Below are 22826 nucleotides of genomic sequence, written 5' to 3'. Positions count from 1 at the left end.
GATTTATAGCAAAAATATCAGTAACATATTCTCATCCAGTTTCGCCGATGTTGTGATGCATATATACATATACAGCAATAATCACCGATAGAAAAGCTGCCACATTTATCGTACAGTACAGAACCCATTATCCGGAAATCAGTAAACCGGAAAACCAAAAAACCGGAACGAAATTCAATAAATTTTCCCGCCATTTTTTTTAAAAAAAATGTTTTTTTCCTCATAAAATTTTAGGATTTCTCTTTCTTTTTTGACAGATGTATACCCTACCATCATTTTGGAAATAATCATTAGTGTATTACTTCGTTTTTTCAAGATTCTTACCAAATATTTTTTTTTAGTTGGGTTTAACAAACGGCTTTTTGTAGCAATTCAGAAAACCGGAAAAATCAGTTATCCAGAATAGCGATGGCCCCGATCGTTCCGGATAATCGGTTCCCTACTGTATAGCTAATTCAAGAAAAAAACTTACTTTTCACAAGAATCGCGATAAAGGATTTTAAAATCGCATGAATATAAATCACGATATTGAAATGACGTGAATGAAACTCGACATTGGATTTCAAAAATTTGAAAATACAAATCATGATGCGTAACTTTCAGATCGCATAAATACGAATTACGATGCATATTTTCTAAATTACATGAATAAGCCTCATTTTTAAATCACATGTAAAAGGGTAATTTTTAAATCACACGAAAATAGATGTTGGATATTACAACTGCAAAAACGAATCACGACATCAGATAAACTCGTGTGAATATGAATCATTACATAGAATTTTAAAAACGCCTGTATACAAATCGCGATATTGGATTTTAAATCTCGTAAATAAGAATTGCAATGAACGATATTGAAATCACGAGAATAGGAATCGCAATGCTCAACTTTTAAATCAGGTAAACACCAAAATTGATGTTTGATATTAAAATGCAGCGACGCCCTGATTTCGAAAATGAGCTTTCAAGTGGACGGGTAAAAATGAGGAAAATCTTATTTTCTGCTAGTAAAAGCTAATAGCTAAAATAAGTAGATATGCGGAAGGGTTGGCAGCTGCGTAGTTAGAATTTTCTATATATCTTTCGATGAATTATATCTATATATCAAATCGAAAATAAATATAATTATTTTATTTCAACGGCTGAATTTTCAGAAAAGGCGGAATATTTATTTAAAAAAAACTGTTAGAGAATCTGAGTTTTTGATAAAAAGGCTGAAATTCGAGTGACAAAAGCGAAAAAGCCTGAAATCCGCTAAAAAGCGGAAAAATCTCATCCCTGAAGATGGGAATATTTTATACTAAGTAGGGATAATTTGATTGAATTAGCAATCTCACGCTTAAACTCCCATCAGCAGAATCTATATCACATATGAATTAGCGGGCATCGGTTAGGAAAGGAAAGAGCATGCACGAGATAATGTTTAAGAGCCTTCACTCTAGATGTGAAAAAAATCGCACATGCGAATTTGGAGATGCGAACAAAAACCAGATTGGTGAGTTTCTCAACGGTAATTTTATATAACCAATAAGGTTCTCATCTCTGAATTAGTGTATGCAAAGTCTTTGCATCCAGTGTGAATATTCCCTTAATCTTTATGGTTGACGAAAGTTGCTATGAAATTTACTATGGCTAAGGGAGGGGAAATAGTTTTGAGATATTATCCGCAGTGCCAGATTACCCGCAATGACGATTTTTCACATTGTTTTGAAAGATAATACGCACATTATAGGCAAGAAATTACGGTCAATATCATAATCAGAGATTACGATGCATTTAGTTGAATAATTGACATTAAGTTGAAAAATTAACCAATCTCTTGTTTTTGTTCTTCATGATTTTGATTTTAAACAAATCATAGAATTTAACTGAATAACAAGAAAATATTTTAGATTTAATATATTTAAATTAATCAAAATATTATTATAACTCTTTCAATGTTTATAATTATTTTGAATGCAAAAAATACATATATATATAACATTTCAAACCAGTCACAAAGCTATAAAATGAAGACTAAATTTGTTTTACTTGTTTCATTTATTGCTTATTCTGAACTAGTATGACTTTTCAATTTGAAATTTCAACATTCTTCTAAGAATTTTTTTCTCCATGTAATGGTATATACAGCAGCCATAAAAATGATAACATAGAAAAGAGCAATAAGAAACCTTATAAAAAAATTCCAGCTGTTATAAAAGAATTAGCAAAACCAAAATATTTAAAAGTAAATTTAAAATAGTGTAATTTTCTAGAAGATATACAAGAAAAGCACAAGTTTGTCAAATTTAAATTATTTCATGCAACATTTAAAAAGAGTTATGTTTAATAAAAGAAAATGAATCTTATAACTTAATCAGATATAGATGAAATTTAAGGAAGTATAAGTTATAAAGCTAACTTAAATTTTAAAAAAAATTAACAGCTAAACATAATTGCAAATCAGAATTTAACGTAACAAAAAACGCAGTTCTTAAATCTCTGACATTTTTAAAATTAGTGTATTTGTGCCAAGAAAATTCTAAACATTCACAAATTAAAATTTTAAACATAAGTAAAATCAGGTTAAAATTTATGTCAGGGAGAAAATTTCTAAAAATTTAATTCTAAAACAGCAATTATACTCACAGGAGTCACTAATTACACATTGAGACAAAGCACAAGTCAGAGTTTTTCTTCGATCTATAAGATTATCTTCTTCGATTTGCAACTGAAAATGACACAAATATAAAAATACTTTTAAAACTAATAAACAAACAATAAAATTAAAAATGGATTTTAAAAATTGTTTTAATGAAGGGTTTCAACAGAAATATTCAGATAAATAGATGAAAGTAGAGTTTAATGAAATAAGAGCTGGATGAGATTATACTGTACCAAACATTATACCTAATATAATTCAAACATTGTTGTAAACTAAATTTAGTAAAAGAGTGAGAAACGAAAAAACTTTTGGTGTACCTCAGATTTGAGGAAGTGGTGTTTACCTGAAAGAAGTTAACCTCCCTACAGTGGTGCAGAATATGTCCAAGAGAAAATCAAGTTGCACTGGAGTAGACGTAGATAAGATTAAAAACTTTCTACTAACATGATCTCAATTAAAAGACTTTCTGCAAGAAACTTATTGACGCTTGTAATTAATTTTTACTTTTCAGTTGCTACCTAATTCTGATGAAATTTGCTAGCAAATTACAGATTGTTTTAAAAGTGCAATAAAGCTCTATATTGATAATTATGTATACCAGCATTTATTTCCTTAACTTCAGCTGTTTTTTGAAGAAATCAAACCCAATTATTAAGTTATCTTATTTTGCATGTCTGAATTCTAAGTCACTCAGAAAAAAATTTCTATGCTAGCATTTGATAAATATTTTTTAAAAAAAAACGCTTTTCAAATTTTTTAAAACTAAAATAATCATGCTTTCTTGTATTACTCATTTTACAATCTATAATAGTACAAAATAATACTGACTGTAGGAAACTTTGACCGTTTTTTTCTTCTTCTTTATTAGCATACTAAAAAAAAAAAATTCCACGAACTAAGTTCACGCGTTGTCTTACATTATGCATATCTGCCCTGGGGCAACCTATTTTCAAAAATTTTATCACTTCATAAAATTTTTTCCTGTAAATATATATATATATATATATATATATATATATATATATATATATATATATATATATATATATATATATATATATATATATATATATATATATATATGTTAACTTGTTTATTCATTAGTTTATTTATTAGTTAGAATTCTTTAAAATTATGAGTAGGACCTTAAATTAAATTTTATAAATTATTACTATTTCAATAAATTTTGAATTGTGCTATTTTTAACACATATGATAATTATTTCTGTGTAAAACAAAAAAATTTTCATCAAAAAATTTTAACAATATATGCACTTTACAAAAGTATTTTGAAAAAGTTATTGTAACTGAAAAAAAAAAGTGCCACAGTTTTAGGAAAAATTTTAAACCAAAAAACACTAAGCGTTGATATTATATTAGGCTTTGAGAATTTTCTGCATCCCTGCCCAGCAATAGAGAAGATCAAAACAAACACATATTAAATGAAGAATGTGAATAAAACTAATTACTTTTAACTTTCTTGTCATCAGTTCATTCAGAATCTTCTGATGCTCCTCTATCATCTTTTCAACTTCTTTCAAGCAATTCCTTTTTTCTTCTTCTTCTTTTTGCAACTTATTCAGCTCATTACTTATATTTACATAAACTGTAAAAGGTGATAAACCTGGGAAAGCAGTCTCAAAGGTTTCAAACTGTTTATTGCTCTGGCTCACACCGATTGCTTTAGAAATCGATGACGGTTGCTCATTTTCAGGATTAATTACTTGCGTATCACACATATTTGCTGTTGATTGTTTTTGTAATGATGATGCTGGAGGTAGTGAATTGTTTAATTGTGTGTCACTTAAATTTGTCTTTGATTGTATTTGTGGTGGTGTTTCACTGACTACTGTATTGACTTGTTTATCCCTTATGTTTGTAACAGTTTGAAGTTGTGATATACTCGTCAATTTTACTAGTGATGATTGTACATTGGCAGCAGATTTATCTGGTTGATTATTGGAAGGATTAACTGAAGAGGATGGGTGAGTGGTTTTAGTTGTTGGATCGCATACATTCATCAAGAAATCGACATCAACATTTTTTATGGCTTCAATAAGCGGGTCATCAAATTCTTTTTTAATGGTTACATTTTCTAGGGCAAACATTTTCATTAAATCTTCTACGTCTAATATTTTAGCATTTTCAACCATGCCAAGATTAAGCCCTTCATTCTGACTGATTTCTGGTTGGTTTTGACCTAAAAATATTTTGTTATAATAAGCATTAAAATCAACAGAAATCAAATTGCAGAAACACAAATATATAATACATTTAAAATTAGATAAATAATTGCAGTTAACAAGTATAAAAAAAAATTCAATTACTTATTTATTATATATAAGCATATTAGTACGCAAATGCAAAACTTCCTTACTTATTGTGACCCCAAATAGGGTCATGTTAGAAAAATTTGGAGTAGCGAAAAACACAAATACACAATTCTAGCAATACACAAATAAAGCATAAAAAATTGATAGATCCAGTAACTTGAAAACATAGGGAACAATTGAGTTAATAATTTCTTCATCAAAATCGCCAATTTTGTTTAACATCAATATTGCAAATTTCGTTTAACAGCAATTTGTTTGCAAAAATAACTAATAAGAAAGAGATAAAATTAACAGTGCTAACCTGACAATGGACTATCTTCTGATTTTACCAAGAAACTTAAATCAGCATCATAAATTTCCTGTTTAGAAAAATCAAAAATTATTAAAAACATTCTGCAATTTGTATAAAATAAGTATATTAAAGAATAGAAATGCAATACAGGATTAAAGATAAATTATAGTATTCTAAAGTATTTTACATAAAGCTTAGCTTTATGTAAAAGTGGTATTGCAATTAATAAGCCTAATTTATGTTATTGGAATGTGGTATAATCAATAAGCTTAGCTCTATTTTAAGTTAATTATTTTTTCAATGAAACATGCAAGCAATTAGGGATGTACCTAACAAATAGTAATTTGGCCAAAAAATCAGCCGAATATTTGACAGCCAAATAGCAACATTTAAAAAAAATCTTATATAAATATTATTTTTAACATAAAAATAAGTTAAGTCATTATTAGAAAATAATCACACCTTAGCTAAACTATTAGTATAGGGTTAAGGGGAAAAACTAAAATAGTTAATCTTAAGAAATATTTAAGATAAATAAAACACTGACCAACAGCTATAAAAAAAGAAGAAAAAAAGCCTAAGTTGTTAAGTTGAATCAGAGAAATAAAAAAAATCATCTTATATCTTAAAACAAAAATGTAATGCTAAAAATAATATTTTCCAGAAAACAGTATATCAATAAAACGTTAAAAGAAATATAGTCTATCAGAAACATTTCCAAAAATGATGTGCTATTATAAAATGCCAACAATAACGAAAGATTATATACAAAAGCAAAATCGAAAAATAAAAACCGATCCTAATTTTTGGAAGAAAATTTAAAGGCTGAACATCAGTTTTCCAATTACCATATTTTCAAAAAAAGTGAAGAAAAAATAGAAACACTCTTAATTGCCACGTCATAATAAAAACAAGTTATTTAAAAAAAAACAAAGCATGTAACCAGAAACTAAAATAAAAATTCCTAATTCTTAAATGAAAAAAAAATAACACAATTAAAAATTGATACAAAAATCTCAATTTGACTTTCATTTTGCTGTATTTTAAGAAAAAGTGACAATAAAATATAATGTTTATTAGAAACGCTTTTTAAAAAATTCTGTGTCATAATAAAAACGTTGATAAAAATAAAAAATAATAAAATAAAGCAAAATGGAAATAAAATTTTCTCAGTTCTAAAAACATAACTTGAATGTTGAAAATCCCAGTTTTCTATGTTATGTTATTTAATTAAAAAGCAACAATTGGAAATATATATATAGAGAGAGAGAGAAATAAATTAATTTTTAAGAAATTAAAATAACTGCAGTTTTTTCAATATTTTATGTTGAGTACATTAAAACATTTTTATTATTGTATAAAAAACTGTTAAAATATCTTAATCAAATTTCATCAATAAAATTAAATTAACAAAACATATACACTATAAATACATTGAATTTACTCTACAAATAGTACATTAATTTTTATATTCAAGTATTGATTTTTCAGTATAAATTCACAAACTAATTCCTTAATAATTAATATAATAGATACATTTTAAAATCTTTATAATACTAAAATATTTTAGAAACTTTTAACTTTCTGTTATTAATTAAATTAAGTGGCTGAGTGGTTAGCGTGCCTGACTGCGAAGCCAATGGCTGCAGGTTCGAATCCCGCTCTGGGCATGGATATTTCTCTCTCTCTGTGTTGTCTTCTGCTGTGTAAATGTATGAATGTGGCCCACCCTATGAACGGGTATTTGTGGCAGCGTGGCGTGGGTAATGTTGCTCGTCTCCGTGACTTTGGTTCACAGGTGCCCACTGAGTAACGATAAATGAGCAACACTTCCGGCAGCTTCTAAGTCGAAAAACAAAAGTTCAGTGTCTGCCGTTATTTTAAAAAAAATTGCTATACAATTATATTGGTAATTTATTTTTAGTTTCTTTTATTTTGTCTAGCGTCCAAGAAAGAATAGGTTTCTTCCCGATGAAATCCCAACCTGCACTAAAAGAACCAATTGAGAGAATTGCCAGTTCCAATTAACAAAATTTAGGATTAGATAACCTTGGATTACATTAGTCCATTTTATCATAAGATTTCACATGGTCCTCCCCACCTTTAAGAAATCTATATTTTGATTTCCTACTGCATTAATGACCATAGAATTATTTTATGTAGTTCTATAAAAAATGTTTTGCCAAAAATACTTCTCATTTAAAATTATGTTCTATGGGCTAATATAAGCTTAAAACATTAAGATTTAAGATTACCAGTGTTCTACTAACTGCACATAAAACAAGAAGATTTTAAGAAAAAAACTTACATTGTTTACATTATCTTTAACAGTAGGAGACTCTTCCGAATTACCCCTGGTCTCATACGCACATTCTATGGCACACTCAGAACCAGAACATTTATGCTTTTTAGATTTATTGGATAAACTTAATGAACTTCTTCGTTTTCCTTGCATCTGTTCCGCTACTTGTGTTTCATATTCCCTAACAGGTGCTGTTTTTTGGAAACTTATACATGAATCTGTTGAAGCACGAGATTTTCTAGCACTTCGTTTTTTATTGCTGTCTGTATCTTTACCAACAGAAGATCTACGAGAGCTAACATTCGCATCTAAAGAATGACTACTGGATTCTGAAAGGTTAGATTTTTTTCTTCTTTTTGGTTTAGGAGACAAATCTTTGGATATTTTATCAGAACTTATCAAACTTTCAGGAGATACATCCAAACAATAAGATGGGTCTGGGGGGGAGTTGCTACTATTTTGTTCCACTTCAGATTCAGCAGTATTGATTCTATCTGTTAGTTCTACGAGGTTATGAAATAAGTTTTCATTGTTTTCATTATTAATATTACTATCTTCAGAACGATGCTTCAGTTTCAAAAGAGTTTCCTTTTTCTTTGATTTAGAATAATTATTCAATAACTTGCCGATTTCAGCTTTATCGCGAGAATTCAGAGGATTTAACCAGTGGGATATTCGATCAGACATGTTTTCAGGAGGCAACCGTTTGTCTTGCTGTTTATCTGTATCATTAGAACTTTCAATTTCTGCATTATTATTTGTATTAAGAATAGTTATTGTACTGGAATTATTTTGTTCTTCAGTATTTTTCCTTAATTTAGATGATCTAAGTTGCCTTGGACTATCGATTTTTCCGTGAGCTTTTCCAGACCCTGAAGCAACTCTGGGAGAACAATTTCGGTAGGAATAAATTTTTGAAGTGGAATGTCCATTTGGATAAAAATGTTCATCAGTAGTTTCTAAATCTTTTTCTGGTTTATTTTTTGTACTGATATTAGGATCACTGCCATAATGTATGGCCGAGTCTAATTCTTTATCATATACCTTTTGATTATTAGAATAACTGGCTTTATTTTCATCATAATTATAATGATCATTAACTTCATGCTGTATATTATTAAATTGCATATCGTGTGAACCAGATTCTGATGAATATTTTTGTTTCCAATAGTCTTTACCACTGTCTTGTCTAGATGTAGGAAAACAATTTCTGTACGAATCATGTTCATAAAAGTATCGCTTCTTTTTACCTCTATATTGGTGATAACTTCTATAATCATAATCATAACTATAGTCATAATAATTTTTACTGTTATTCCAAGAGTTACTATTATGATTCCATTTGTTTCCTTGTGTGCTATAGTTTTGACAAAACTCATGTGTGTTATTTAATGGTATGAAACCCTCAGATCTATTTGCAAGTGAGTCGACTGGATTTTTTGAATAAAAGCAAGAGCCTCGTTTTAAACTGAGAGACTTAATAGATTTATCGACAGATGTCATTTTAATTTCAGTTTTACTTGATTCATTTATAAGACTATCAAAAGGTATTTTAGAATTAGATTCAGTGGTTTCTAAATGCACATCGTTAAAAGCTACTTCTTTTACAACTGTTAGATTTCTGTAATTTTTTTTATTGGTAGTTTTGACTTTTCCACTCTTTTCTGATTTTTTCTCTATCTTAAGGCTGTAAAAAATGATTTATGTTAATAAAAATTATTAAACATCAATATACTTATCAACACAAGATACAAATAAGACAAATACATGGGAGGATTATAAATCATGGATAATCTTGCTGGTCTTATTCTTATACATGGATGAGAGTAGTCAGAAAGTAAAAAAGAGGAAATCCAAGAATGGATATATATAACATGTAGAAGCTATGATATCTAAAAATTTGACAAAAAAAGTGTGATTTTTCACCCATGTGATTAGAAATCTCGATGATTAATTTTAAAATTGTATTAATATGAATCACATGCATGATTTTAAAATCGTGTGAATAAGATTTTAAATTGAGAGAATATGAATCCTGATATGTGGCTTTTAAATCTTGTGAATATGGAACTCGACATTGGATTTCAAAAATACGAAATTACAATAAATAATGATGCATAATTTTTAGATCGCATAAATACGAATCACGATGCATAATTTTTAAATCGCATAAATAAAAATCGCAATACGCAACTTTTAAATCAGGCAAATACGAAAATCGATGTTTGGTAATAATATCGTGATTTTAAAAACGTTTTTATTAATTCGTTTGCTTTTGCGCCAGAAAACAGTAAGCAGCGATGTCTGAATTACAAAAATACGAGCTATCTGGCGGGCAGGGGGGGAAATACGGAAAATCTTATTTTCTGTGCGTAAAAGCGGATAAAATAGCTAAAATAAGCAAAAATGTTTGGTAGCTACGTAGTTTGAATTTTCAGTTTATCTTTGAAATTCGGAAATAATTATTCTATTTCAACGAGTGAATTTTCAGAAAAAGAAAAAAAGAAACTTTTAGAGAATCAGAGTTTTTGATAAAAAGGCTGAAATTCGAGAGACAAAAGCGGAAATCCGCTAAAACGAGGAAAAATCTCATCCTGCTTATAAAATGCTCATATACTTAGTTAAATGCCTTGTAGTGTAATTGTTACCCCACCCCCCTGTTAAAGCTACAAGAAAATAAAAAAATCATCAGTACCTGATTTAAAATATAGCATTTAATTTCAGATTAATAGAAAGAAATATAAGACAAGTCATAGATGGGTAAAATTTCAAATATATTACAATATCATTTCAGGGAAAGAATTTGCTTGAACTTATTTGAACTTATTTTTACAGACTAATAAAGAAGCAGCATTAACAATGCATGTACAACAAATTAAATTCCTTTCATCATCTAAATTCCCTTATAAATTTCAAATATAATGCAGCTAAAAAAGCTCCCTGGCCTCTACACATTTCACAGATCTGTCTACATCTCCCTATTAAACAGTTTTGAAACAAAATAAATTTAACAAATACAATATTTATATTCTTCAAACTAATTAAAAAGTACAAAGGCAGCTACATATAAATTAGAATTGTTTTATTGAATGTTTGTGTTAAATTATTAACAATAAAAAATATTAACGAGAAATTTAATGTAAAAGTACAAAGAGCATGTAACATTCAAAATTTTGTAAAATATACTATTTTGTGAAAAAACACAGTACAAAATACAGCACAAATAGAAAATGAAAAAAAAAAATCAGTATACAGTCCCATTAGACTCAATTGATGGCAATTGGTTGCTGGTCCAGGAGACCACTAATAGTTATTTTATAGTAGTCTGTATCGGATTCAAGAGGTCCTGCACTGATGGGTAAAAATTAATTTTAAGCCCTCTTTATTAGAAGTATAGATCAGTTTCATTTTCCACATCACTATAAACAACTTACATACAATATGTTATGGACAGCCCAAACATGACAATAGTACTGAAAATGCATTTTTCCCCTTTTTACAAATTTCTTAGAATTTCCAGACATCTTCGATTGAAAACAGAATGAGTGCTTTATAATTATTTGTCACCAAAGGAAAATTTAAAATACAGCTCATTTAAGTATTGTGCAAAATAATTGGGTGATACATTTTAATTAAAAACTAAAATTATTATTTGTTTGAAATTTTAAATAAAATCTTAAAAAATTTATTTAAATTAAAATAGCAATTTTTTACATTATCCATCTACTTTACTTAAAATAAGAAAAATAAAAAATATTTATTAATTTATTTGTTTTAGTTTAAAATAAAAAACTAATTTCAATTAAAAAATCTAATTTATATATTGAATAAAACATATTAAATAGTTATAAATCTTTTTTAGAAAAGAAAATTAGAAATAAAATTCAACCGTCCCAGCTGAGATTCGATCCCAGAGCCTCTTCGGTAGAAGGTGGACAGAAAGACTGCTATACCACAAATACATATAAGTTGTGTAGTTTTTATTAGTTTAAAGGTAAATGAACTAAAACTTAAGTAGGGAATATTTTACTTTAGGGGCAAATTAGGCAGTTAATATGTACCCTATCACAGCAGGGGTCTGTCCAGGCCGAATTTACTACCGTTTAGCGGTACCTTCACAAATTCAACTTTAGGAAAAACGGTAGTTTCACAAATTCAACTTAAGGAAAAACGGTAGTTTTACAAAATACTTTTTCTTAAAATTTTGTTTTTGTATCCCTTAAGAAACGATAAATCCATATTTTTACCATATTTTTGTGTTGATTTTTTTAATATAATTTTAAATTTTTCACAAATTATGTCTAAATTTTCACAAAATAGGTACCTCTCAGAAAAACCTAGACAGACCCCTGCACAGGTTTTCAAACATGCTATTAAAATTAAGCTTATTTCTGCTATAATACAAATTTTCAAGATTCGTACTTCCCTTTTCAGATAATCGTGACTCTGCAGTGTATATATATATATATATATATATATATATATATATATATATATATATATATATATATATATATATATATATATATATATATATATATATATATATATATACTGAACCCACTGCCACTAAATTTTTAAAAAGAAGATGGTTTCAATCTGGATTCTATGTGAAAGGCTGAGAACTTGATCAGTAAGTTATTGGTATAGAGTATGGCAGCAAAAAGATTTTTGTAGTTTTATATTTTTTATAAAGTCTATTATACTTTCATATTTTATAAGGACTAGGTTAAAAGGCTTCGCTGTTAGGGTTCAAAAAGAAAATTAAGTAAAATCTCCCTATCTATTACATAAATTATAATAATCCAATTATGATAATTGTTTATAATTATTATCTGTGAATTTATAAGTATAACAACTAAAATAGAATAAAGAAAGATAACTAGATTGAATTAATAGATTTACAATTTTTCTTAAGAAGCCTGGAAACAACAATTACAATGGTGAAACCACAATTATAATTCAATTAATGTGACCACAGTTCAATTAATGTGACATCAAATACAGTTAGATTTCACGGATATTAAAAATTCCTTTAAAACAATAGTACAAACAGAATTTAGTAGATGAAAATGACGAAACAAAAACCATATAGCTTTTACTTATTTTGGTTACCTCGATAATTTTTTTAATTATTTTACATAATCTCTTGTCTAAATAAAAAATCTGTCCATATTTTGTTTTTGTCAGTTAATCAATGAACTAAATCAGCTTACTTTTTTAAGTGTTTCTTTCCAATGAGGTGACGTGTTCGTGTATCTTCACCACTTAGTTCAGAACGGCACAGATTACAATAAAATATTTTTCCACCCCTAAAAATAAATGAAAAGTTTTATTGTGCACAGATAAGTTTAATTAAAAAATAACAAATAAATAACTAATAGAGTATTACCTCATTTTTCCAAACTTATTTAATCAAATTTCCTTAATTTTTGTAATTATAGACATTACATTATATTATGAGATTACTTTAGATTAATTATAGATATTATGTTATTTCATGGTAATTGAGGTTACCTCGGTAGTTTTTTATTATTATTTTTATTTATTTTTAAAGTTTTTTCACAGATAAATATCTAATAATTAACATTAATCATTATATGGGAAGTTTTTCAATAGTTAAATATTATTATCATCAGGGTTGGCAAGTTTTTGACACATGACGGTTTTTATCGGTTTATACCATAGTTTTTACCGTCATGTCAAAAACCCATAGTTTTGGTAAAACTGTATTTTTATTTGAGATTAACTGCTTATAATTGAAAATTAATTAATTTTTGGGCAATAAAATTAGAAAAAAAGTTGTTATAAGATATTTAAGAACAGATTCTTGCATTTTCCCAACATGATTATATCAAAACATACTATTTGAAGTAAAATATTAGGGTACGAAACAAAATTTTCAACATTTCCAAGCATCATTTTGTTTGGCATGTTACATCACTGAAGAATGTCAAGTCATTCTTGACTTAGAGTTTGTTAGTAGTTACAAGTTTTGAAAGTTTTGTTTAGCTTATTTTTGATATTTAAGAAATGCCAAATTTTAAATTCTTCTTTTTAGTTCTTGAATTTATTTATAGTTTCAAGCTTTTTTGTTTGTTTGTTTATTTCTAACAATTAAGAAGTGCAAAATTTTGAATCCTTTGCAAATCAAGCTATAATGATAAAAGTAAGTATCACTATTTTCAATAAGTATATTACAATATTTCTATATGAATGTATATCCTTCTATAAGAATGCATGTATATAGTTGCAAAATCAATAGCAATCATTTACAACATTCATTTATAAAGGCAATTATGTGAAAATAATATATTGTCTGCTATATGCCATAAATTAAAGAAAACAGTAGATTTTTTTGACTGTATTTACCACTGTCATGTCAAAAACCCAACCCTGATTATTATGCACATTTAAAAATAATGAAAATTTTATTTAGAATATTATTTAGAATTTTATTTAGAATAAAAATATAAAATGTGACTGATGTTACATAGAAAGGAGATGGAATAAAACAAATGTTTATTTTGAAAATATTTTTCTTCTATTACTGATGCTGAATAAAATAAATAATAACTAGACAAAAAAGTTTGATTTAGATACAGCAGTTGATTTAGCATTTAAAGTAATATCTTGGAAAATGCTAACTCAATTTTTTTCAAAAAAAATTTTTTATAAAATTTTTACATACTTTTAAAAAGGCACTCAATAGGTTAAAAAAAAAAGAACTTTTTGTACCAGTTAAATAGGTATCTATTTATTGATATACACTAAACCGAAATTGAGCATCAGCAGAACAGTATCCAATGTAAGGGGGGAGGAAATGATAATTATCCTGAAGCTCAGGTCAGCTGAGGGTCCAGTTAAAATTCTTTACAAAAAACATCTGCAGAATATTTACTTCATATGCTAGAGTACTACACATTTAATCTTATTATGATTTAAATAAATAATAATATAAGTCAATATACATTAAATTTTCAGCAAAAGATATAAACTAATGAAATCATTTAAAATCATAAATTTTGTATGCTCGATAAAATTATTGAAACATGTTAATCAAAAAATGAAAACTACAAACTAAGATAAGTAAAAATCATCAAGCACAGAGTGTTTTTTTTTTAAACAATCAATAAACAATCAGTACTTTTTATGCTTTTAAATTATTCATTTCTGTAAATAATAAAGTGTTGTTTCATAGGTACCAAAAAATATCTACACAATAAAATAAATATAATACAGTACAGAACCCGCTATCCAGAAATCAGAAAACCGGAACGAAATTCAATAAATTTTCCCGCCATTTTATTAAAAAAATGTTTTCTTCCTCATTAGATTTTATGATTTTTCTTTCTTTTTTAAAAGATGTTTACCTTACCATCATTTTGGAAATAATCATTAGTGATTTTTTTTTAGTTGGGTTTAACAATAAAAAAGACGGCTTTTTGTACTGATTCAGAAAACCGTAAAAATCAGTTATCCGGAATAGCGATGGCCCCGATCGTTCTGGATAATCGGTTCCCTACTGTATAATAAGGAAAGCATTTTTTTGTTGGTTTTTTTTTTCTTTACCATTAGACCAAAAATAGTTAACTGAATATCTCCTTCTAAACAGATTATTTAGTACTTTTTTATGTAATGATTATATGATTTTATATGATTATCATTAATATGATTTTTCATTAATTTTACAATTCATGATGATGAAATTCTTCAGTACATTTTAGAGCTTTTTATTGTTGTAACCAAATTTTTTGGCCACAAATGTCTTCAGAAACTTTAGTAAGGAAAAGACCAAAAAAATATTTACCTTCTTGTAGTACTCTTTACAACTATATGGGTTTCAGCATTAGCCTTTTCCTGAAAGGAAAACAATAATTATTAAAAAAATATTTAAATGTGTACATTTTTAATTTCTAAATCAAATCTTTACAAACAACTACAACACAATGAAAATTGAATGGTTGAGTATTAAAGAGAGGACGGTTGAGTATTTTGTTTTTAATAAAATAAATAAATTATATAATTTCTGAGCTGAAATCTGCTGTATTTTGTAAGATACTACTGATATTAAATAACTCTGGTGAGTTTGAAGTGAAAATATGTTTTAGTTATTTGAAATTAAAATAAAAAGCTTGTAGTGCACCCTAGTATCGAAAACACCTTTCATAAGTCAGAATTATGTTTTTATGCAAGGGTAAAGTACACATACACTAGCGTGAAAAAGTCGTTGGTCAAATTCAATGCTATGGATGGTTGCTTGGAAATGTAATAAATAAGGTATAATTTTATTCCTAAACATTCTTAATATGCTTATCAGCCAGAAACCAAAGTGTTATCGCTTTGAAAGTCACTTTAAATAAAATGCAATTTTCATATCAGTCAGGTATTTGTTTTTCATGAAGCGATTTTCTTACATCTAAAAATTGGATGAAAATACAATTGAAAGATACAATTTTAACAAATAAGCATACGTTTTGCATATTTATTTACGGAAATGGTGATTTTAACTTTAATTTATTACTGACATTTATTTTTAAAGAATTAGTTTTTACTAAACTTGAATTATATAAAAAACGAAATATTCAAATGAACTGAGGGGAAAGATTTATATTTAATTCAAAGATTACATTTTCCATTAAATTGCAAAAAAAGTAAAATTCTGAAATCAAGTGTAATATATATGTTGGCTGGACTAAGTAAAACAGAAATCATCGCTACAAAAAAAAAACGTATAGAAAGGTTAAAATTCCTTTCATGCATTGACCAAAAACTTTTGCATGCTAGTGTATCTGTATTTGTGCTACATCCCTCATGAAGTGAAAAAATGAGAGAACACTTTAAAAGCTTATTAGCATAACCATGGTGAATAAAAATAAATTAAAGACTAGTTTATAGAATAGAGGATTTACAGATAAGCTTTTTTGCTATCATAAAGTAAGAACACACAAACAGAATCCCTTATCCTTGTGGCAACACAGCAATATTGTCGCAGAGCGGTACAGAGTTTTTGCAGAAAGATTCCACCATTGGGAAAAACTCTTTGGGGTTTTTCTTTCCTGTCATGTAGTGCTCTTATCTTTTTTTTTGACAGTTATTGCGACACATTTTCATATTTTAAAATAAAATAAAAAAATCCGGTGCTTTTTTTATACAATTTTGTTACACACAAAACTCAAATCACTTATTTGATTGTTTCTTTTAATGGAGCAATCATTTTTTCGCATATTTTTTTTTTATTGCTAGTGCTACTAAATTCCACAAGGTTTCTTAAATTCCAATTATTTCTCGGATGTATTCCTCTGTCCTTCTACACATGAAATTTGAATTAATTTATGCCGATAATATTGTAAATTTATATAGTTCTTTGATTATATTTTCAGCAATTTACATGTAACCACTCTCGACCAAACATCAACATGTTTTTTTTTTCTTTAAATTTGCAAGTTTAAAATCTGCTAGGCACCGTGGTAATTGTAATTGTTGGATCACAATATGGAAATATCCCTCCTTCAAGGTGCCAAATAGTTTTAAAATTAGCATTTTTTTTTTAAGAAAACATGTTCTCCTGGGGATGGCTAGGAGTTATACATTTCGAAATGGTACCTTTCGGTTATGCAGTTTCTAGTTTTACGCAGGCCGCTGCTCAGAAAATGCCAAGACTTGGCGATTTTTCTGCTACAGATCTCGATAAGGAAATCTCCCTGAGAAAATATTTAACAATGAAAAGTTGAAAAAGCAATTCCAAAAGATTTTTTTGGACTGAGTCGTCTTTCAAAATCTGGTAAACAAAAAATTTTTGAAAGACATATTTTCGTGATTTTACTTATTCTTACTTTTATTACTCATTCTTAGTTGACTATGGATTTACAGGCTTGTTGTAAGATTACAAATCATACAGAATATATGCTTTTCCAATAAAAATATGGTAGCTGACGATAGGATTTTACTAAATATACTAAAGCAATGATTGTTTAAAGAAACTGTTAATATAAAACAGTCCAGTAATGAAACTGTATTGATAATGAATGAAATTGAGATTCAGAATATTGTACCTGAGCAGAATCATCTACTACATTAACTTCCCCTATATTTTCTAACATATCTTTAAAAATTTCTCAATAATATACTGTAACATCACTATTGAAATAAAATAAATATTTTGACAAGATTGAATTAAAATTATTACGAAACATGAGTATTTGTTTTTGTTTTCACCTGTTTTTACTTTACAAACATAAGAAATCACGGATACAGTTAATAAATAGCACAAAAGGCTCAGGAATGATTAAAATAGTGATGTAGAAAATAAAAGGAGCATTCACACTACTAGAGAATTAACACGCAGAAACAATGTTATAAAACTACACATGTTGTTGTTGTTAATTTACGACGTCGCCCTAGGGCTGCACAATGGGCTATTGGCGATGATCTGGGAAACATCTCTGAGGATGAACCGAAGACATGCCATCACAATTTTGATCCTCTACAGAGAGGGTGGCATCCCCGCTTCGGTAGCTCGACGACCTGCACGCGAAGTCGAGCACTTTATGGTAGAACAGTTTAACAAGGACCAATACCGCTCGGTCCCTACCATAGAGTTGAAATAGTAGGTAGAGGAACCAAGTACGCTTTATTCCTTCCGAAAAGACACGCCACAGATAGCAAGCAAAGAGCTACAATCGCGTGATGGAAAGAGTGCAATACTTGGCGCAGTATCACAAATGTTGGCGCACAAATGTTTTTAAACAGCTTTATTTCGATATTGTGGCGTAACTACCACTACAAATATTAAATACCAGATCAATAGTATATAAGACATGTTAACTTGAATCCCTCACGAGGTACCTTTTGATAGATGAAGGTTGACATAGTCTAAGATTAAATTCCCCACAATATTAACGATGCGCAAATAATCGCAGCATTTGAAAGAGAGAAAAAAAATATTTTCGTTCATCACATTTCTTTAATATTATTAAATAGGTTTTTAAAACATAGGGAGTTTTTTTTTAACAAATTTTTAATTAAAGTACTGCCTTTATTAAAAAAAATTTAAGTAGTTCTCGTCTTTTTTCGAAATTTTACTTTGTATTTCATATACAATCTAATTCCATAAATTACAAGGAAAATTGAATTGTACACACAAAGTGACTAGCAGAAAAGCTTTCGAAATTTAAACAAAAAATACTGAAATAAAAGAGAAAGCAATTAGAATTTTTGCTTTGTACTAAATGTAGATTGAAACTAATAACGAACTTATAATTAAAATACCTTACTTTTATTGTGATAGAAATTGCAATTTATGCAACTTTTTATGAGGCAAATTTACGCAACTATTATAGGTCAATATATATTTTATAATTTTTATACAGAAAACCAGTAACTTAAAAAGTTACATTTAAAAATATTTTATTTTACAAATAAAAAAACCATAATCATTTTATGGACATTAAGAAAATTACAATGCCTCTCCATAAAAAACGTAATTTTCTTAAAAATAGTAAGCGCATTTAAAACTACATCTTTTAGCCAGCTAGCAAATAAAATATATACAATCTATACAAAGATAAAAACAGTTGAAATTTTACAAGAGAGGTTCAGGATGTTAAATCTTTGCACCACAGTCAGTTGTTAGCCTTGGCCGTCTGAACAGTTTATTCCATTACAATCCATCACATGAGCTAATTTACTGCACTAATTTACTCCTATACAACTTAGCCACTTCTATGTTATGTTTTCTAAATTTGTTGCACTAAATCAAACTAATTCTACACTTTAAAGTGTAGAATTAGTTTGATTTAGTATATTAATTGTATATAGTATATTAATGTTATATTAATGTATAGTATAGTATGTTGATAGTATATTAATTAATATACTATTAAAATAAAGTATTTCCAATATAGCAACTATTTTTAAATAAAAAGAAGATAAACAAGTACTTAATGATTATATTAAATATACCTTAATTTATTTTCTAAATAGTACATAATTTGTATTCATTTTATGTATCCTCTTCAGACCCAACGTACACATTTGTGCACCTTCGGTTTTAACTACATATCTCACTTAATTTTTGAAAATGCCGAATAAAGACCTAAGGTTATCATTTGTGCACCTTTGTGTTTTCCAATTTCTATAAGAGATGGCGATACTAGTCTTTATTTTAGTAGTTTGAAAGTACTAAAGACGAAAATGGCGAACGCTACAAGTCGTCGAAAAAGTAAGTAACTTTAATCTAATTTATTTTCATTCAAATACTTTCAATATTTTTTATTTCATTCATAAGTTCTTTATTAAGACATTTTTAGCATAAATTTTGCAATTATAATAAGCAAACTATTATAAATCGATGCAATTTATAAGGTGCACGTGTGTGTACCTTCGGTTCTAGTGTCAATTTTTCGAAGCACGCTCTGAGACTAAAATTTTGTTTTGAATGTTATGATATGCATGCAAAGCAATGGTTTTCAACGGATTTTGTTTTTAGTCTTAATTGTGAATATATAATTAATAATTTTGTTGTTGTTATGATCGCATTTCCCACCAGTCCATAAATTAAAATGGGGAGGGGGGCTTAAATATTATAAGAATTTCTAAATAAATTAAAAATTTTAAAAACTTCTTCAATAAAATTTATTAAGCAATAATTATACATGAATCATGCATGTTGCACTAATTAATACGTGTTTTTATTGTTGGAAGCATAATTCTGATTCATTTTTATGCTATCTAGGCAATCCGCCCCTGCAAGGGGAGCAACTAAAAATGCATTATTGTTCGTAGTATAGGAGAATACTTTTAAATTAAAGCGTTAATTAAAATGTCTTTATAAATGGTAAAACAATATTGACTAATTATTATTGTTACTTCATCATTCTTTAGAATATCTGTCTTGGGATGAGATTGAACAAATTATGAATGAAAGTGACGATGAATTGTCTGACGATTTCAGTGAAAATTCTGAGGAGTTATTAATTGATGATCTTCCAGAAAATAGTATAGAAGAGGATGATGATAGAGATTTGACCCAAGATAACGTAACGTCAGAATATGTAGAGGAGCCATGTGAAAATATAGCGGGACCTTCTAACCGGCCTTTGAAGTGGAAATCTAACAAGTAATTTTATTTTTTTCATCATATGTGTGAAAGTAAATATAACCAATATTAATATTACGAATAAAATTTTTAGTGAAATAGTGATTACATAAGTTTTTGAAAATAAACATGCTTTTTTTTTGTTTGTTTCAGAATGGTTCTACGCGGACCAATGATTGATGATGATGATCTAAAAGCTGATTCTAATGTCATGATCAGCCCTTTGGAATCGTTTTTGGAATATTTAAATGAAGATTTTTGGGAACAGGTATCAGCAGAAACGAATTTATATTCTGTACAAACACGCAATCATCGCTCTGTAGATACTACCAAATTTGAAATTATGAAACTTGCTGGTATACATATACTTATGGGTACTTTGAAATACCCTCAAGCTAGATTGTACTGGCAAAAAAACTTATCTATACCATTGATTGCCGAAACAATGTCACGTGACAGATTTTTTGAAATTCGTAAGTATATTCATTTTGCTGATAATACCATGGAGCATACTGCAGATGAAAAGCTATGGAAAGTAAAACTTATAACAAATGCCGTTAAAGAAAAGTGTTTGTCACTGCCTCGTCCAAACCACGTATCATTGGATGAGCAAATGATACCTTTCTCAGGACGTTGTGGATTTAGACAGTATGTACCGTCTAAACCAAATCCACTTGGCATAAAAAATTTTGTTTTGTCTGCTCGAGATGGCCTTGTTCTTGATTTTCAAATATATCATGGAAAAGGCACAGTACCGCCTGAGGATTTGAAGGAACTTGGTTTAGGCGGTGGCATTGTAAAGTTGCTGTCTGAAAGTATCCCAAGAAACTCAAATCGGGTGATTTACACTGATAGGTTTTTTACAGGAATTAAATGTGCTGACTATTTATTGAGAAACGGTGTGTACCAGACGGGTACAATTATGAATAACAGACTTGGAGCAGCAGGGAAAAAAATCAATCGTGATAAAGATATTCGACGTGGAGATTGGGATGAAAGAGTGAGAGAAGACAATGAAATGTGCATAGTGAGATGGAAAGACAATAAATGTGTCACTTTGCTCTCAACGTGTGTCGGTAGTGAACCTCAAAACACTTGTCTTAGGTGGTCGAAAGACGAAAAATGCAAAATTACTGTTCCACAACCTGCCATTGTTACGGCATATAATACATGTATGGGTGGAACAGATTTGTGTGACAGATTTTTAGCGTATTACCGCTGTGCTATTCGTACCAAAAAATGGCCAACAAGAGTATTTACACATTTTGTGGATTTAACCATTTCAAATTGTTGGATTATGTACATCCGAAAATGCAACCTAAATGAGATTCCAAAGAAAGATAGATTGTCCCTTCTACAATATCGCATAGAAACTGCACAGGCACTAATGAAGTATGAGGGCAAAGTAATTGTTCAACCTAGACGCCCTGGGAGACCTCGACTGATTTCTACTTCCGAAAGTGAAACCGAGAATGAACCACCCCGAAAGCAACGGAAGATCATTCAACAGCCACTATCTAACGTGAGATACGATAGGATTGGACATCTGCCACATTTTATGGATGAGAAGTTTGCTTCAAAGTGCAGATTTGAAGGCTGCAAATCCAGATCGAGAGTGATATGTACAAAGTGCAACATGTACCTCTGCGTTTTAAAAAATAATTGTTTTGAAAAATTTCATGTTAAATAATATGTAAAACACTTATTGGTATAAATATGTGTACAATTTTCACAAAAAATAAATCAGAAGAAGGAAAATGGTATGTCTCTTTTTACTTTAGATATGTATTATTCTTGTAATATGTACCAAAGGTGCACATATGTGTACGTGTTAGTAAACAAAAACTAATTATTAAAATTTATGTTTCATTATTTAATTCTGTTCTTAAGTCTAGAAATGCATAATTAAACCCTTAAAATAATTTTTTTCACCATTTAAAATATATCAGGTCTGAAGAGGGTATAGTAACAGAATTATAAAATTTTATTAAAAATTAACACTAAGACTACTATACACTATTTTATATTTAAATACAAAAAATATTTCATGGAATTTAATTATTCATCAAGCATATAAGAATATACAAATAATTGGCTTTTTAAGCATTCCAATGTAATTTAAAAAGCACAATTTCTTATGTACCATATTTTTTATTT

The 22826-nt window shown here is 28.2% G+C and overlaps 2 protein-coding genes across 2 annotated transcripts in view; one reads left to right on the top strand and one right to left on the bottom strand.

Moving 5' to 3' along the window:
• Positions 1-17836, bottom strand: part of LOC107447965 (uncharacterized) — a 40250-nt gene extending 22414 nt beyond the window's left edge. Inside the window, exons 1-7 of the mRNA XM_087159698.1 lie at positions 17626-17836; positions 15381-15430; positions 12787-12882; positions 7577-9257; positions 5278-5335; positions 4113-4843; positions 2629-2710 (exon numbers count right to left, since the gene is read on the bottom strand). Coding sequence (XP_087015824.1) covers positions 2629-2710; positions 4113-4843; positions 5278-5335; positions 7577-9257; positions 12787-12882; positions 15381-15430; positions 17626-17673 — 2746 coding nt within the window. The 5' untranslated portion in view covers positions 17674-17836. The remainder of the gene's footprint in view (positions 1-2628; positions 2711-4112; positions 4844-5277; positions 5336-7576; positions 9258-12786; positions 12883-15380; positions 15431-17625) is intronic.
• A 1749-nt stretch (positions 17837-19585) lies between these two features.
• LOC122270374 (piggyBac transposable element-derived protein 3) lies at positions 19586-22623 on the top strand. Its single transcript, XM_043047440.3, has 3 exons — positions 19586-19793; positions 20456-20690; positions 20823-22623. The coding sequence occupies exons 1-3, from the start codon at positions 19766-19768 to the stop codon at positions 22357-22359; spliced, it is 1800 nt and encodes a 599-aa protein (XP_042903374.2). The 5' UTR covers positions 19586-19765; the 3' UTR covers positions 22360-22623.
• Positions 22624-22826: the final 203 nt, after the last annotated feature.

This window comes from Parasteatoda tepidariorum, chromosome 3, assembly GCF_982258835.1.
Source record: "Parasteatoda tepidariorum strain Cologne lab strain chromosome 3, Ptep-v5.0, whole genome shotgun sequence".
Classification (NCBI taxonomy): Eukaryota; Metazoa; Arthropoda; class Arachnida; order Araneae; family Theridiidae; genus Parasteatoda; species Parasteatoda tepidariorum.
This window is presented reverse-complemented; position numbering and strand designations above follow the sequence as displayed.

Bases quoted from the DNA above. Each gene is read 5' to 3' on its own strand.
- LOC122270374 (XM_043047440.3), top strand. From the start codon at position 19,766: ATGGCGAACGCTACAAGTCGTCGAAAAA. The intron at 19,794-20,455 runs GTAAGTAACTTT...ATCATTCTTTAG, and splicing joins CGCTACAAGTCGTCGAAAAA to AATATCTGTCTTGGGATGAG. The intron at 20,691-20,822 runs GTAATTTTATTT...TGTTTGTTTCAG, and splicing joins TTGAAGTGGAAATCTAACAA to AATGGTTCTACGCGGACCAA.